This window comes from Anabrus simplex, chromosome 5 (genome assembly GCF_040414725.1).
Source record: "Anabrus simplex isolate iqAnaSimp1 chromosome 5, ASM4041472v1, whole genome shotgun sequence".
In the NCBI taxonomy this organism is placed as follows: Eukaryota; Metazoa; Arthropoda; class Insecta; order Orthoptera; family Tettigoniidae; genus Anabrus; species Anabrus simplex.
In genome coordinates this window covers 386,579,420-386,596,967 of record NC_090269.1, presented here as the reverse complement: position 1 = coordinate 386,596,967, position 17,548 = coordinate 386,579,420, and the positions used below count along the sequence as shown (strand labels likewise).

The window sequence follows — 17,548 nt, the reverse complement described above, 5'->3', positions numbered from 1 at the left end:
AATTCGTAGAGTGAGTGATCCGAATGGTAGTGTGACGTGAACATTTCGTTGTGCATGGCGCACATGTTATTGTGGAGAAGTACTCAAGGTTATTCCACTGAGCCTGCCCAGTGCGGTGGACTGCGGTGGGCTGTATGAGACCAGTGCTGTGGGCAAGTACGCGGCCGCATCAGAAGAGAACGGCACTGCACGGGCTGGGCTGCCGGAGCCCGTGGGTTTGAAGTACTGCGCGGTGGGCCTGGCTGCAGGACTCTGCTGCTCGGTACAGGACCTCAATGCTCTGAACCCTGCTTGATATTCTCCTAACTCTTTATCCAACTGTGTTGTTACATGGCGTTCCAGAATCTTGGAAAATATCTTATAGGTAACAGCAAGGAGTGATATTCCTCTGTAGTTACTGGGATCTGTTTTGCTTCCCTTTTTGTGGATTGGATGGATAATGGCTGACATCCAATCATCTGGGAGCCTCTCACTATTCCATATGTCCAGAATTACTTTATGTATGCTCCTGAAGGTGTGTTCTCTGACATGTTTTAGCATTTCTGCTACTGTTTAGTATTGATTATTACAACAAATTTATATTGAATACTTACATCATCAATCATATAACCCTTCCGGTTTATCAGGTGAGTTGGATGTTGAACAAGCTCTCACCAGCGTTGTCTGTCCATGTAGGTTTGTCTCTGTCTCTCTCTCCATAATCACTCTCCTGTCTCCCCCCTCTACTCTGTACGTCTATCTTCCTTTGGTCCAGTCATAATTTCCTTGATCATCCAACAGGTCTCGTTCCACTGGCTGTCTGTTCCATGTTTGTATGTGGTGTTTGAGTGCCTGCCATTTTCTTTACATGCCCGAACCATTCAAGTCTTGCAGACCTTAATTCTTCTTCCGGGCCGATGACCTTCGATGTTAGGCCCCTTAAAACAACGAGCATCAAGCGTCAATTCTTCCTCCAGAGGGTATTCCACTCCCAAAAATGGACATCCTCATTTCTTACATGATCTTACAGTGTTTTCTGTATGGCATTCCTAAGAAATTTAATTTCACGGAACTATGGTTTACTAAGGTCTCTGTTATAGTCCACAATGTGCAGCTTTCTATGCCATACGTGAGTTTGGGAATAAGATACGATTTATACAGGACACTTTTGTTTGTAGGGGTACTTTCTTGTCCCAGATTAAGGGACTTGTGAGGTTATAGAATTTAGACCCATTGATCATTCCATTAAGTATTTTTTGCCATGCTCCACCCTTGTTTGAGATCATGCTCACAAGGTATTTGAATTCTTGTACTGGTGTAATGTATTGCCCATCAAGTGGTATTTGGCGACCAATGTTACCGTATTTCTCCAAATACAAGACGACCCTGAATGCAAGACGATCCCCACTTTTTCCTTAAAAAAAAAATCAGGCTTAAAAAATGCTTTGTGAAATCATGTGAATGCCTTTCTTACACAGTATGCATTTTTAGACTATCTTTGTCTTCACCCCATGCCGAACATTGGCTTTAGTTATGCCATATGTTCTTGCGGCTGCACAATTATTCTTTATTTCCACGAGTTTAATAACCATTAAATTCAAATTGGCATTATAATGTCGAAGGGAACCCATTGAAAATTTGCTGGCAATAACTGTTCCACATCTCTACAATACGACAATCTATCAGGAAAATATTCCTGCTGTCTATAAAACTTACTTTTACTAAGTGTCAGGTACAACTGGCTACCACTAGACACACGTTTTGCTTGCCGGCTTCGGTTTGACTTCAGCGGTTAGCGATGTATAATGAAGATACGGATGTTGAAGGTCAGTGAGTTCATTGCGCTGTGGTATGGCCATTCTGCCCTTGGGTTTTACATGCACATACCTCACAATTTCATTTTTGATTTCTTTAAAGCGTCCTTGTTGCTGGCCACTGAATGCATTTTTTTGTACCTTATGCATTTTTAAGCTGTCTTTGTCTTCACGCTAACGCGGAACTTTGGCTTTAGTTATATCGTGTTTTCTTGCAGCTACACAATTATTTTTAATTTCTGCTTGTTTAATAACCATTAACTTTAAATTGGCATCATAATATCAGTGAGAAACCGTTGAAAATTTGCCAGTAATACCTGTTCTACGTGTCTTTACAATACGACGATCCATCACTAAAATATTTCTGCTGTCTGTAAAGTTGTTAATTTTACCAAGTGTCAGATGCAGTAGACGCCTTATAACTCTGCCACTGAGTAACCATGGCCTTTCAAAGAATTCGGAGGCTCGCATGTTTTGATCCTATTCTGCGGATTTAAGAAACATTTTTGTAGAGGCTAATGTAGGGACACTTTACAAATAAAGTCTTATATAATCGTCCTTTCCAAGACTTTTTTATTTGTAAAATGATAACCGTTAATACGGAATGAGTTTTATAACATGCAATAATACAGGGACATTTAAAAAAAATCTATTCAGGGGATTGTCACTTGCCTGGTCGCCTGCATTGCAAGTATGTCTCCCGCCAAGTAGAATGTCATCATCTCTTCATTATTTCCCGAGAATTAGCTGGGCTGAGTGTCTCGGACAGTTGAGGTGCTGGCCTTCTGAAATCAACTTGACAGATTCAATCCTGACTCAGTCTGGTCATATTTGAAGGTGCTCAAACACGTCAGCCTCGTGTTGGTAAATTTACTGGTACGCAAAGGTACTCCTGTGGGACTAAATTCCGGCACCCCAGCGTCTCCAAAAACTGCAAAAGTAGTTAGTGGGACATAAAACCAATAACATTATTATTATTTATCCCGAGAATTAGTGACGTTACACAGAGGCACTGTACAACAGGTTGCCATGTTTAGCGATGTAGCCTATAGGCCTAATAAAGACATGGACTTTGAAGGTTGAGTTTTAATAGATAAGTAAAGTTAAAAATTCACCTTTTCAATACTAAACTAAATAAGTTATAACATTTACTTGGAACTAGTTTCGACGCTGGTGAGCGTCATCTTCAGCCAAATATGAGAACAGGCAATTGTAAATATGTATATCATCATTAAATCAATGCACATATGAACACTCTTAATGTGGGACTTATGATGCTCCTAAAAGTATCTGGAGAATAAAACTTCACAATCTTGAAGTCACGATTCGAACAACACTTAACACAATATATAATTCTTTTCACTCAAGTTAGAACTTTGAAAGTATTGAGCTTGACTTAGAACTGAAAGATTCTCAAATAAATAAAGTCATGTCATAAATGAAATGTTATACAAAGGTCGAACCACATATAGAGTTTCTCTGTAAATATGACAGTCACAATTAAAACTACAATTATTTTACTCAAGATGGAATCTCGAAAATCCTGAGTTCTACTTGGAGTAGGAAGATTCTCAATTTAAATAAAAGGTCTTGTCACAATTGATCAGAAGCAGAAATGATGAAACATGTAAAAAGTTTCTTTATAAATATTAAAATTATTCTTGGAATAAAATCACTTCTCAGCCACGATTCAACTTCTATAACAATATCTGGTAAATATGTATGTAGCCTATGTTCTGTCCTCAACTCAAAGGCTGGTTAGATCCTCACCAGCTCCACCATTAGCTGTCATAGATGGCCTAGATATCACTGAAGAGGCATACTAGGAAAATGAGGAGTGAGTTTCCTCGCTGAGCCAGAAGTTGCTATTACATACCAGTCTGCGAAGCGCACTGAAATACATGCATCAAACTATCCTATAAGCAACATTTTCACACCATTCATAGCAGGGACTGGCTGCATTACTAGCATCATTCATATCTCAGTCACTTTCATGTTGTCAAAGCCAAGCATGAGACTGAGACAGACAGGTCAATGAAAATAACAAATTATTGTTCTAGCCTATGCCAGAAGACATAGTGCACTGTAAACAGTAGGTCTCACCAGCAAGGCATCTGCAAAATATATAGCTATTAAATTACTTAATTCTGTTACGTTCTTTACAATACTTTTACCTCCCTAAAAAATAGTTTACGTTCTTTACAATACTTTTACTTCCCTAAAAAATAGTTCACACCGTTTATCCAAAAAAATGTGTTATCCAAAGTGGCTTTTACCCTTTTAGTTAAGTGAAGAAGGGTTTTACTGTAGGCTACATGCCAAAGTGAGGATTCCTAACTGATAAATGGAATTTCTTGTGCTATGTGTGACAGTTTTCGTCCCAAGGCTCATCCCTAAAGATAATACGCAACTTGATGTTTTTGGAGTGTACAGACCGGAAAAGGGTGGCGCAAATGCTGATTTGGAGTTATATGATAAGGTAATCAGTTATGTGGAGAACGATACAGAGAGGAACATGATTGTAGTGGGTGATCTCAATTTGTCAAATGTCAGTTGGGAAGGTAATGTGAATGACAGGAAGAATGACCCACAAATGGTAGATAAGTCAATCTGGGAAGGACAGCCGAACCAGAAAGTGATGGAACCAACTAGGGGGAAGAATAGTCTGGATATGGTGCTGGTAAAACCAGATGAGCTCTATAGAGAAACCGAAGTAATAGATGCTCTTAGTGGTCACGAAGCTGTTTCTGTTGTAGTTAAAAATAAATGTGATAAGAAGGAAGGTCGTAAAAGTAGGACTATTAGGCAGTACCATATGGCTAATAAAACAGGCATGAGGGAGTTTTTAAAAAGTAACTATTGATCGGTTGAAAATGGTAAATAAAGATGTAAGCAGACTGTGGGATAGATTTAAAGCAGTTATTGAGAAATATGAAAACAGGCATGTACCTTTAAAGGTAGTAAGGAATGGAAAAGGCCCACTATATTATAACAGAGTAGTAAAGAGACTAAGAAGACAGTGCAAGTTGGAAAGAAATAGAGTTAGAAATGGCTGTGGAAGTAAGGAGTAATTGAAGGAACTTACTAGGAAATAGAATCTAGCAAAAAAGTGAGCTAAGGATAACATGATGGCAAGCATAATTGGCAGTCGTACAAATTTTAGTGAAAAATGGAAGGGGATGTATAGGTACCTTGAGGCAGAAACAGGGTCCAAGAAGGACATTCCAGGAATCATTAATGAACAAGGGGATTGTGTATGCGAGGAACTTCAGAAAGCAGAAGTATTCAGTCAGCAGTTTGTAAAGATTTTGGGTTACAAAAGTAATGTCCAGATAGAATAGTTGACTAATACTAACAAATTATTGAATTTTACCTCTGATAACAGTGACATTTGCAATAAGATACAAAAGTTAAAAACTAGAAAAGCAGCTGGATTGATAAGATTTATGGGGATATACTAAAGACAATGAGTTGGTATATAGTACTGTATCTGAAGTACTTATTTGACTATTGTTTGCATGTAGGAGCTATACCAAATGAATGGAGAGGTGCTGTAATAGCCCGTATATAAAGGAAAGCTGAAAATTACAGGCCAGTGAGTTTCACGTGTGTTGCATGTAAGCTTTTGGAAAGCATTCTTTCTGATTAAATTAGACATGTTTGTAAAATTAATAACTGGTTTGATAGAAGGTAGTTTGGGATTTGACAATATGAAAGTGACTGGGGTAGGTGTGATGCTACTAATACCATTCCTTATGCAGCCAGTGCCTGTTATGAATGGTGTGAAAATGTCACTCATAGTGTTGGATGGTGCAGCATGCATTTCAGTGGTCTTGGCAAACTGATATGTAATAGCAACTTCTGGCTCAGTGAGGAAAGAAACCGGAAACTACCTCACTTCTCATTTCCCTAGTATGCGTTTTCAGCGACGCCTGGGCTATGGCAGCTGTTGGCGGAACTGTGGAGGATCAAACCAGCCTTCGGGCTGAATACCCAACATCCATCCATCCATCCATACATACATACATACATTACAGATATCTTGGATTCAGGGGGTCAAATAAGCTGTATCGTAATTGACCTATCTAAGGCATTTGGTAAGGTAGATCATGGGAGACTACTGGCAAAAATGAGGGCTATTGGACTAGACAAAAGAGTAACTGAGTGGGTGGCTACATTTCTAGAAAATAGAACTCAGAGAATTAGAGTAGGTGAAGCTTTATCTGATCCAGTAATCATTAAGAGGGGAATTCCTCAAGGCAGTATTATTGGACCTTTATGTTTTCTTATATATATATAAATAAATAAATGAGTAAAGAAATGGCATCAGAGATAAGGCTCTGTGCGGATGATATTATTCTGGATAGAGTACCTAATAAATAAGTTATAAGATTGTGCGCAACTGCAAAAAGACATCGACGATGTTGTCAGTTGGACAGCAGGCAATGGTATGATGATAAATGGGATTAAAAGTCGGGTTGTGAGTTTCACAAACAGGAAAAGTTCTCTCAGTTTTAATTATTGCATTGATGGGGTGGAAGTTCCTTATGGGGATCACTGTAAGTACCTAGGTATTAATATAAGGGAAGATCTTCATTGGGATAATCACATAAATGGGATTGTAAATAAAGGGTACAGATGGTTATGAAGGTGTTTAGGGGTTGTAGTAAGGATGTGAAGGAGAGGGCATATAAGTCTCTGGTAAGACCCCAACTGGAGTATGGTTCCAATGTATGGGACCCTCACCAGGATTACTTGATTCAAGAACTGGAAAAAATCCAGAGAAAAGCAGCTCGATTTGTTCTGGGTGATTTCCGACAAAAGAGTAACGTTACATAAATGTTGCAAATTTTGGGCTGGAAGACTTGCGAGAAAGGAGACAAGTTGCTCGACTAAGTGGTATATTCTGTGCTGTCAGTGAGGAGATGGTGTGGAATGACATTAATAAATGAATAAGTTTGAGTGGTGTTTTTAAAAGTAGAAAAGATCACAATATGAAGATTAAATTGGAAAATTCAAGAGGACAAATTGGGGCAAATATTTGTATATAGGCAGGGGAGTTAAGGATTGGAGTAATTTACCAAGGGAGATGTTCGATAAATTTCCAAATTCTTTGCAATCGTTACAGAAAAAGCTTGGAAAGCATCAGATAGGGAATCTGCCACCTGGGCGATTGCCCTAAATGCAGATCAGTATTGATTGATTGATTGATTGATTGATTGATTGATTGATTGATTGATTTTCTTTCATAGAAGTTGAGTTCAATGTACAAATCTGTAATTGTTGTAACCCAGTATGTTGTATATGCTTGACTTCTTTGACTTTTTCTGTTTGTTATTTTCAGACATTAAAATCTGACAAATTGGCACAGAAATCCAGTAAAACTGTTATTATTTAATGATTAGTTACTTCTCACAAGAGAGTCCTATTATATTGAAATTGATCATAGTTGCAGCAAGTATATAAATTTCAGGATGTGAAATGTGGGCAATTATTTAGAAGGGAAATGCCCATAGGGGTGTAGTAGTTGAGAGATTTTGTCACAGACTTCTCACCAAGTAGCTCTAGTTGATATCTTGTCCAGTGCATATGGGACTTTTGTGATGAAAAGTTATGTCCGTAGGGTTTGTATTCTACATAAAGGTGGAGGTTTTGTGGATATGATGGGAAGATTACAAGAAAAAAGTAATTGGGTTGTTTTACAGTTAGGGGTGCGCAGCTGTGAGCTTGCATTCGGGAGATAGTGGGTTCGAACCCCACTGTCGGCAGCCCTGAAGATGGTTTTCCGTGGTTTCCCATTTTAACATCTGGCAATGCTGGGGATGTACCTTAATTAAGTCCATGGTTGCTTCCTTCCCACTCCTAGCCCTTTCCTATCCTGTCATCGCCATAAGACCGATTTCTGTCGGTGCGATGTAAAACCATTGTAAAAAATATTTACAGTTATTTGAGAAATGTTTTACTGAACTACAATTGACTTTTCAAGCAAGTAATCAGCAAGATTACACTTACTTTACAGAACACTAGTCTTAAGGAAATCACTGACATCTTTTTTTTGCGTGGGGCTGTAACAACTATACCAAAGATGCAAGGCAGATAGATTATTCATTTTGTGTGGGATTTTTTTTAGCATAGAGACATTCAGTGGCTATCATCACTAGGTGAGACTAAGCACGATAGCTTGGAACTTGCAAAATTATCTTTTACCATCATTTTTACTTTAGGTAATGACATGTAGCATTTCAGTTAATTTGCCATTTCATTTACAAATAAAATAATTGGTTCCTAAAATTCTCTGTAATAGATGAGAATCCAATCAATACGGAATATGAAACTTATAAATAATAATCTTAAAATTCTCATCGCTAAGCCTCGACCTCTTTGGAAGTGAAATGCATCTTTGCATTTACTGAAGACACACCCTACAGGGGCACTTGAAGGAATACCCGTGTTTAATTTTAAGAATGTCTTTGGGATAAGTATGATGTCTTTGGAAGTACTGAAGAGGTAAAAAAGTAACATCTTCCAGAACTGGGGAAGCTACTGGTTCTGTTGTAGAACTGAAAATTCTTCATCATTAATATTTTTCCTGTTTCTGCTTCCTTGCGATATACATCAATTACTAGAAAGTAACGATTACTATAACAATTTTATTTCAAGAAGTAAATTACAGTTAAAATTTTTATTTTTTCTAAAAAAGTTTTGATTGCAAGTAAAAATTACTACGAATCTAATCGTTACAAATAATCAGATTCTTTTACTCAGTTACTTCCCAACTCTGAATATAATATCTCGTAAAATAGCAAACTTTCTTAGAGATTCTGTGTGATGGTTTATTAAGTGCACCAATTTTTATTCCTTTCCAGATGGCTGAACTTGTAACATTCTTAGTGAAATGGGATGTATCCATTTCTGTGTGCTTGCTTGTGGCCCTTGTGAAGAATTCTTTGGCATTCAACTTTACAGATATTAATTTGCCAAAAGAACATATTCCTTTCTACTTTAAAAGTTTCCCTGCCATGGCAGAGCTCTGTCAGAATGATGAATCTTGCCCATATAAGGTAAGTATGAGTTCCCTTAAATATGAAATTATGAACTTATATTACTTATTTTTTTGAGAGAGCAGATAAGGAAATAAGAGGAGGATTTGGAAGAGAGGGTAGTAGTCAGTTTAGTTAGAGAGGATAGGATATCAGAATTCATTGACACTTTTATTGTCCCCAGTAAAGATGTCTGTTAGTCAGTTTGTCAAGTCCTAGATGGTGTTTGCATTTTGAACACTGATATCTGACTTTCATATCATTGAATATCTCTTACATTTTCCCACCTGGAAACTCTCATCAATTGAACTTATATATATGCTGTTAAGAGAGAAACACCTTTGTATTTATTGAGTGGAGAACATAGTTACAGCATGTGTGTTTGACTGGGTTACTTCTATATCACATGAAGGAATCACAAAGATCTGTCTTTTATTTTCTGATAGAGGAAAGCATCGGAAAACTACCTTACTCCTTATTTCCCTAGTATACCTCTTCAGTGACGCCTAGGCCATCTATGATGGCTGGTGATGAAGTGGCTTAACCGTCCTTATGCAATGATATCACATATTCCAGAAGTTCCTGTTCTACTTGCGGAAACTTTCCACTTTTCAGGCCGCGAAACACTATACATCAATTGTTGATTACTTGAAGTGTATTTTTCTGTTCTACCATTACCGCTTATTGTATCCGGATACTGAAAACCTACGGCCAGTTGCCTTATTCCCTTGAATCTCTGCATAACTGATTACTGTACCGTGAGTTTATACAATGCAGTATTACTTGCATACCAGTTCTTGTTCTTCTTCTTCTTCTTCTTTTATGACCACATAGGATCACTTTAGTCAGTCCGTCGTTCAGGTCTCTTTGAAGGGATTGTTCGGGCTTTGCGGTCCTCCCAGTACTTCTTCAGACGCTCCGATCTTCGTGCCCTTTCCTCAGTTGAAAATGTGCGTGTTGTTGGTTTGTTTTGTGTAAGGGTAAAGCGGAGGTTTGTATTCTTGAGTTTTGTATTCAATTTTATCTTATTTTTGGTGTCTTCTGTTGTAAGGCCTATTTCCTTCAGATCCTCTCTTACTTCTCTGATCCATTTACATCCTGTTGTGGTATTTTTTGAGACGAGATTGTGTTGTACTAGTTGTTTCAGAAGTCTCGAGTCCTGCATCCTCATGATATGTCCAAAGAATCCCAGTCTCCTCTTACGCATAGTATCTGTAATGGGTTCTAGCTCTTTGTACACGACTTTGTTAGGTATTAACCGCCACTGTCCATCTTTCTGATATTTTTTGTTGATACAGGTTCTTCCAATCCTCCTTTCAATTTTCTGAAGTCTGTCAGTCTTTGATTGTTTATTCAGGTAAAAGAGTGTTTCTGCTGCATATGTAGCTTCCGGTTTTATAACTGTGTTGTAGTGTTTTATTTTTGTATTTATTGATAGACATTTCTTTTTGTAGATATCCCATGTTAATTTTTGTGCTTTAGCTAATCTATTTGTTCTTACTTGGATTGAGATTGTTTCATTTAAGTTATGTGTTATTACTTCTCCAAGATATTTAAACTGAGTTACTATTTTGATTTTATTACCATTTATGGTGACTTCTTTTAGCTGTGTTGGTTTTTGGGGCATAATTTCTGTTTTTTCAAATGATATTTTGAGGCCAATTTTATTTGCAATGTTTTGAAGTTCTGATATCTGGGTTTTTGCTTCTTTTATGTCCACTGCTAGTAATGCTAAATCATCAGCAAATTTGCTAACAAAATAGTGAGTGAGTGATTGGATGGTTTGGGTCACATAGCTGTCTGCTTGCATTTGGGAGATAGTGGGTTTGAACCTCACTGTCAGCAGCTCTGAAGATGGTTTTCCGTGGTTTTCCAATTTCACGCAAGGTAAATGGGGGATCTACCTTAATCAAGGCCATGGTTGCTTCCTTCCCACTCCTAGCTCTTTCCTATTCCATCGTCACCATAAGACCTACATATGTTGATGCAACATTAAGTAAAAAAAAGAAAACCCAGAAAGATTTACTAACATACACTAGATCACAGAACTCGTGAAGCACTTGTATAGAATGTTTTTTATTCAGTTTTTAAATTACAGTTTACTTTTATGCTGCAGGAGAATACCAATAAAATGTAACAGTCATACTGTATACAAAACCTATTACATATCGATTTTGATATATGGTTGCAAAACATGGACAGTGAGAACTAAAGACATCAGTAGAATCCAGGCAGCAGAAATGAGATTTGTCTGTAGTATGATCAGTAAGACATGGAAGGATAAAGTCTGTAATGGGGAAACCTGAAAGCAGGCTCATGTTGTAAGACTTGTAAGACGTTACACAGCGCTCCGGTCTGTATACATTAATGCTCACGTGCTGGACCCTTCGCCAGACACAGGTACGAGGTACAAGTACAAAACAACCAGAAACAACACGTAGTTCCTAAATCTGTCGCTGGAAACAGAACGGGTTATAGCACTTCAGTATTATTCAGCCACGAGCCACCACTGTTTAATTGTGTAAATTGTATTTTGGAAACTTAAAACAAGTTACAAAAACATCAAATTGCCTATTATCTTTAGAGATGAGCCTTTCACCTAGAATTTAATATTTGTCATCTTTAACATTTTCATAGCTTACAATTATTTTTTTTTTTCACCAGAATGAATACTCCACCTCCTACCATTCCTATCCTATCTCTCCAGTTCCGTGAGAAAATTTCTGCATCCATAATATCATTTCTGAGCCATGATTCAACTTCTGTTGCAATATCTGGTAAATATATATCTATTAAATTACTTAATTCTATTCCTCTCTTTACAGTACTTCTATATTTCATCAGCAACATTTTTATGTCATCCTTACTTGTCTTTCAGATCCCTGAACCCTTATCACCGCTCCCTAGTCCACCCCATTTCCCTCAATGTATCCCCCTATAACGCTTCTAAACAGATTTCCTAACTTATACGTACCACTGTGGTTTAAGTGAAGGCCATCTGAGGGCAGATCCCTATCTCCTACCCACCTATTAGGATCTAGAAATCTCACTCCCAGTTTCCCACATACCCACTCCATAGTCTCATTTAAGTCCCCATCACCTTTCAGTTAGTATCCCTCCTACACAGAATTACACTGATAACAATCTCCACTTCCTTAAACTTCACCTGTGCTGCATTTACCAGATCCCACACATCCCAAACTATGTTGGTACTTCTACCTTCTTGCCTTACATTGTTGGTACAATGTGAAACACTACCACCTTCTCCTTTCCCTCCTGCTTCTATTCTACTTTCCTCAACATCTTCCTTAACACGTTCACTGCGTATTAGCAGAGCGTGACATACCCGCCATCCTGAGCAAAATATTTGTGTGAGACTCTTTAAAAGTTGTAATTATCAAAGTTTTGTACACTGGTGGAATGAGTTCTGTCGAACTCGTGGACTTATCGCACTCACGCGCCTGGTGCGTAACCCGCACGGTGGTTGAAATCGAGAAGTAATACTGGTCACCAGACGGATCACGCACCACGCGCGTTGGTAGATTACTGTGCATTATTTACTGCGGATAGCAAACAAATGCATAAAGTATGTTACAGACATAAATATATTGTAGGTTGTAGGATAAAAAATAGAGTACGACTAAGTAGTATTGTAGTGTAGTCGTATATTAATTACCGTATTGTTGTGTGATCTTTTAGTACTATCCCAGACAATATATACCTCCGTTCTTTTATTTTTTGCAAATAAGTTATTTTATTTTTATTTTCATTTTTTTCCATAAGAATGGCTAAGGAGCACGAGTGTATGAACTGTGGGTGTGGCAAGGCATTGAGGGGTATGAGGGAGGAGTTGGAGAGTTTGAGGGAGATAATTAGGATTCTCACAGAAGACAGGAAGGAAGATAGGACTCCCTCAAACAATGTACAGGTTACAGTAGGTATACAAGAGGGAGGGGAAGGAAAGGGGGGAGTTGTAGAAGACAGGTGGTCTAATGTTTTAAGGGGAAGGAGATTGCAGGCTAAGGGCTCTATTCAGGATCAGAATTCAGGACAGGTGTCTGTGCGAAATCGGTACGAGTCACTTCAGGTAGAACAACAGAGGGAAGATGAGGGACAGGGAACTGTTGCTGAGATGTGTGGAAGTAGGAGGAAGGGAAAAGGTAGGAAAGGGAAATGTAGAGTAGAGGATAGGAAAAGACAGGTGGAACAGGGTTATGGGAAGGAGAAAAGGGAGGAGGAAGTAGCTTCTGCAGCTATCAGGAAAGAGAGGGCTGACCTGGAGGGGAGGGGATCAAATGAGGTGGGTAGGGTTGAGACTCTGGTCATGGGGTATTCCATCGTTAGACATGTGGGGAAAGTATGTGTAGGAAAGGGAACCAGGGTAAATGTTATCCAGGAATTAGGTTGAGGCAATGTTGAGGAAAGTAGAAGAGAGGGAGGAGGGGAAGGAGAAGGTGGTAGTGTTTCATGTTGGTACCAACAACGTAAGGCAAGCGGATATAAGTACCAACATAGTTGGAGATGTGTGGGATCTGGTAAATGCAGCATGGGTGAAGTTTAAGAAAGCGGAGATTGTTATTAGTGGAATACTGACTGGAGGGTGATTAAAGATTTAAATGAGACTATGGAGTGGGTATGTGGGGAAACTGGGAGTGAAATTTCTAGATCCTAATGGGTGGGTAGGAGATAGGGATCTGCGCTCTGATGGCCTTCACTTAAACCGCAGTGGTACGTATAAGTTAGGAAATTTGTTTGGAAGTATAATACATACATACATTTATTGAACATAACAGGCGACTTCGCCCCTATACATGTTCACATGCAATAATAATAATAATAATAATAATAATAATAATAATAATAATAATAATAATAATAATAATAATAATAATAATAATACTAATAATAATAATAGTAATAATAATAATAATAACGATAAAATGAATAATAAATAATAATAATAATAAAATGGATAATAATAATAATAATAATAATAATAAGGATAATAATAATAAGAATAATTAGCAGTCATTAGCTGAAGCAGTTCACTCACTCAGTGTTCATCCAGTGTCCTTATTATGCTCTGTACTTGCGTCACATTCTTGTTACTGACCTACACCTGATCAATAATCAAACAACAACACTCAGCATTTCAGCACTTGCATTCCAGCTAACTTTAAAACAAACAGACCATGCAATCCTGTCCTCTTACCCAACTCCACCTAACTAAGTACTCAGTCCCTATATTCCCTAATCCATTAGAATTTTAACATACTATCCCCTTCCCTTATACAGATAACTATTCCACCCCCCTATTCCCCTGCCCACCCTCTAACTCACTCTCCTTCATTTTACTCTCGCAGGCCTTTTTTGTCGCACAAAAATACCTGTTCAATTCACCCCCTTTTTCCCATTGTTTAATAATCCATCTCAGTATTGCGTTCTCATCCCCTCTCCCCAATATTTCCCGATGCTCGGCACTCAATAATCCATGTCTTAACCCCCTCGTTACCTCACAGTCTCTTAGCAAGTGAAACTCATCATTCACATCTCCACAAAGTACACACCTTGTCTTATCCCTCCCCTGTAACCAACCTGTATTCCTTGGCAAACCTAAAAGCCACCACATCATCCCATATCGTTTTGACCTATCGACGTATCTAATATTCAACCCTGCTATCTCCTCTATTTTCGTCAAAACAGTCAGCGAATTTCTTAGTCTGCTTTCCCCCAATAATTTCTGCCTATGGATATCTCTAATTCTCCTTTCCAGTATATTCATCCCTCTCACTTCTGTCTTTGACCAAACCTCCCCCCACAGGTGTCCTAATCCTATCCTCTCCAAATATCCCTTTATTTTTTCTAACCATCCACCCTTATACATGCTCTTAAATTGCTGTACATATGCTGCCTGTAATACTCTCCCACCTTCCTGTCTTTTTAAATTCATCCAGTATCTAACTATTCTTTTCACACCCTCTGATTCCAAATCCTCCCCACACATTAATTCCGCCCCTACATTTGCTGTACACCTCGGTAAGCCCATCACTAACTTAGCAAAACTACTAACAATCCTTCTTAGTTCCTCTCTTTTCTCATCCAGCCCCCAAACTTCTGCTCCGTATAATACCCTCCCAACGATAACCGACCTGAACACGAGTCTCAGTGTTTTATAACTGATCCCCGGGTACTTGAGTAGCAAATTTCTGACTGAGGCTAAGGCTGCCAATCCTCTATATTTCACTCTTTTGATCTGGTCACTCCAAGTTCCTTTATCATTAAAAATAACTCCTAGATATTCCAACTTCCTTACCTGTTCCAATCTTTCTCCCTGAATTACCCAATTCCCTTCTATCTTTCTTCTTTTGTCCACCTGTACTACCAATATTTTAGACTTATTTCCATTAATTTTCAATCCCCATTTCCTCGCAAATCGCATCACTGACTCTAAGGCCCTATTCATCGCCCCTGAAGTTAGCGTCATCAATAACACATCATCCGCAAATATCAGTCCTGGTACTTCCAAACCATTAATTACTGGTACAGCCCAATTTTCTGCCCCAAACCCCTCTAAAATATCGTTGATAAATAAAATAAACAGTATTGGCGATAACTTGCATCCTTGTTTTAAACCCACCTTGGACTCTAATGGTCCACTCATTCTCCCTTCTCCCAATTTTACACAAAACCTGACGTCCCTATATATTCCTTCCACTGCCCTTAACATCTTCTCCGAAATCCCTAACCTACCTAATTTCTCTAGTAGGGCCTCTCTATTCACCTTGTCAAAAGCTTTCTCAAAATCTATTGCTGCTACATAAACCGTACTTCTAGCCATATTCTTATACTTTTCTAAAATAGTCTTTACTATCATTATATTATCCACTGTTCTTTTCTTTTTCCTAAATCCCCTTTGGTAATCTGTCAAAATTTCATTTTCTTCCGCCCACCCGCTTATTCTGTTCGCTAGCACCCCAGTATATATTTTACTCAAAGAATCCAACAGAGATATACCTCTATAACTGTTCACATTGTTCCTACTACCATTCCCCTTGTATATAGGGCATATAATTCCTGTTTCCCATTCCTTAGGGTAATTTCCTCCCTCAAATATCCTATTGAATAGTTTAACCATGCCCTCTATCATTATCTCATTTTTACTAATTTCCTTCCAAAACTTGTTATTTATACCATTACACCCCCCGGCCGACTTCGCTCTGGCTCTGCTTATCACTCTCCGGATTTCCTCTCTTGTGATTTCTTTATCCAGGTCATAAATTGCCACTCCCCTATTCCTCCAAATTACTTCTTCTCCCGAACCTCTCCATCTATCACCCCCCTTTTTTCCTAGTAATTCATCAAAGTGCCTGACCCATTGCACTTCCTCAATACTCGTTCTCTCTATATTCCTTCCACCCTTAATAATTCTATTAATCTTATCCCAAACTCTCTCAAAATTGTTTGTCTTGCAGTCATTATTTATGGCTTCCATTTGTTCCTCTAACCACGTCTTTTTTGTCTCAGAGATTTTCTTTTTATACTCCTTCCTCAATCTACAGAAAAACTCCCTTTCTTGGCTCCCACCTTTCCTTCTATATTCTCCTAACGCGTCCATCACCTTCCTCCGCAATCCTTCACACTCCCTATTAAACCATTCTTCTCCCTCTTTCTTATTTCCTTTTCTAGCTTTCACCTTCTGCGCTATCATCTTTATTGGATGTAGCAACAATTCCAAGGCTTTATCAGTATTATTCTCTTCTAACGCCCCTTCCCACCCATATTTCAGAAGATGTAGCTCCTCCTTTACTACCCTGTTCCAATCCCGGCCCACCTTCTCTGTCCATTTATACTTATTATAACCACTCCCTCGTTTATCCTTTGTCTCATCTTCCTTCATTGTACACTTCTCTTCCTCCCTTTTCAGCATAACCCTCACCGGGAAATGGTGTGATTTAATCCAATCTCCTATTTCCATACTTACAACTTCCTCAATCATCCCTTCCGAACTTAAAACCATATCTATCACACTACCCCCCTTCTCCGTAACATATGTCAATTTCCCCGTCCTGTCACCCTCTATCCACCCATTCAGAATATACAAATTTCCCACAGCACACATCTCTAGGAGCTTCTCTCCATAACTATTTGTAATTTTGTCCTCACTCCTCCTACTTTCCAACAAACACATTCCATCCTCCCTACTATAAATTGGGCTCTGTTCTTCTATTCTCGTGTTCCAATCCCCAAATAACAACATATCCTCCTCACCTGGATACATTCCCCTTATCCTACCAATATCCACCAATAACTCTTCAAAAAAATATTTATTTGCATATGCTGAATTACTAGGGTGGCAGTAAACAAAAGCTAGATTTATTTTCTGGAAGTATAATAGGGAGGTACATTCAGGGAAACAGGGTGGCCTAGGGAGCGGTGATAAGGGAACAGGGAACTGGAAATCAAGTGGGGATGACATAAAATTGTTAGTGTTGAACTGTAGAAGTATAGTAAAGAAAGGAATAGAATTAAGTAATTTAATAGATATATATTTACCAGATATTGTAATAGGAGTTGAATCATGACTGAGAAATGATTTAATGGATGCAGAAATTTTCTCACGGCACTGGAGTGTGTTACATGTAATTAATCTCTGGAGTGTGTATCGTAGAGATAGGATAGGAATGGTGGGAGGGGGAGTATTAATTCTGGTGAAAG

The 17,548-nt window shown here is 38.4% G+C and overlaps 1 protein-coding gene across 3 annotated transcripts in view; it reads left to right on the top strand.

Annotated features, from left to right (window-relative positions):
• The window catches only part of Eogt (EGF-domain O-GlcNAc transferase), a 109,129-nt gene that overhangs the window by 13,138 nt on the left and 78,443 nt on the right, over positions 1-17,548 (top strand). For all 3 annotated transcript variants that reach the window (XM_067147734.2, XM_067147733.2, XM_067147732.2), the window contains one exon: positions 8,660-8,854. In XM_067147734.2, the coding sequence (XP_067003835.2) occupies positions 8,660-8,854 (195 nt within the window). The remainder of the gene's footprint in view (positions 1-8,659; positions 8,855-17,548) is intronic.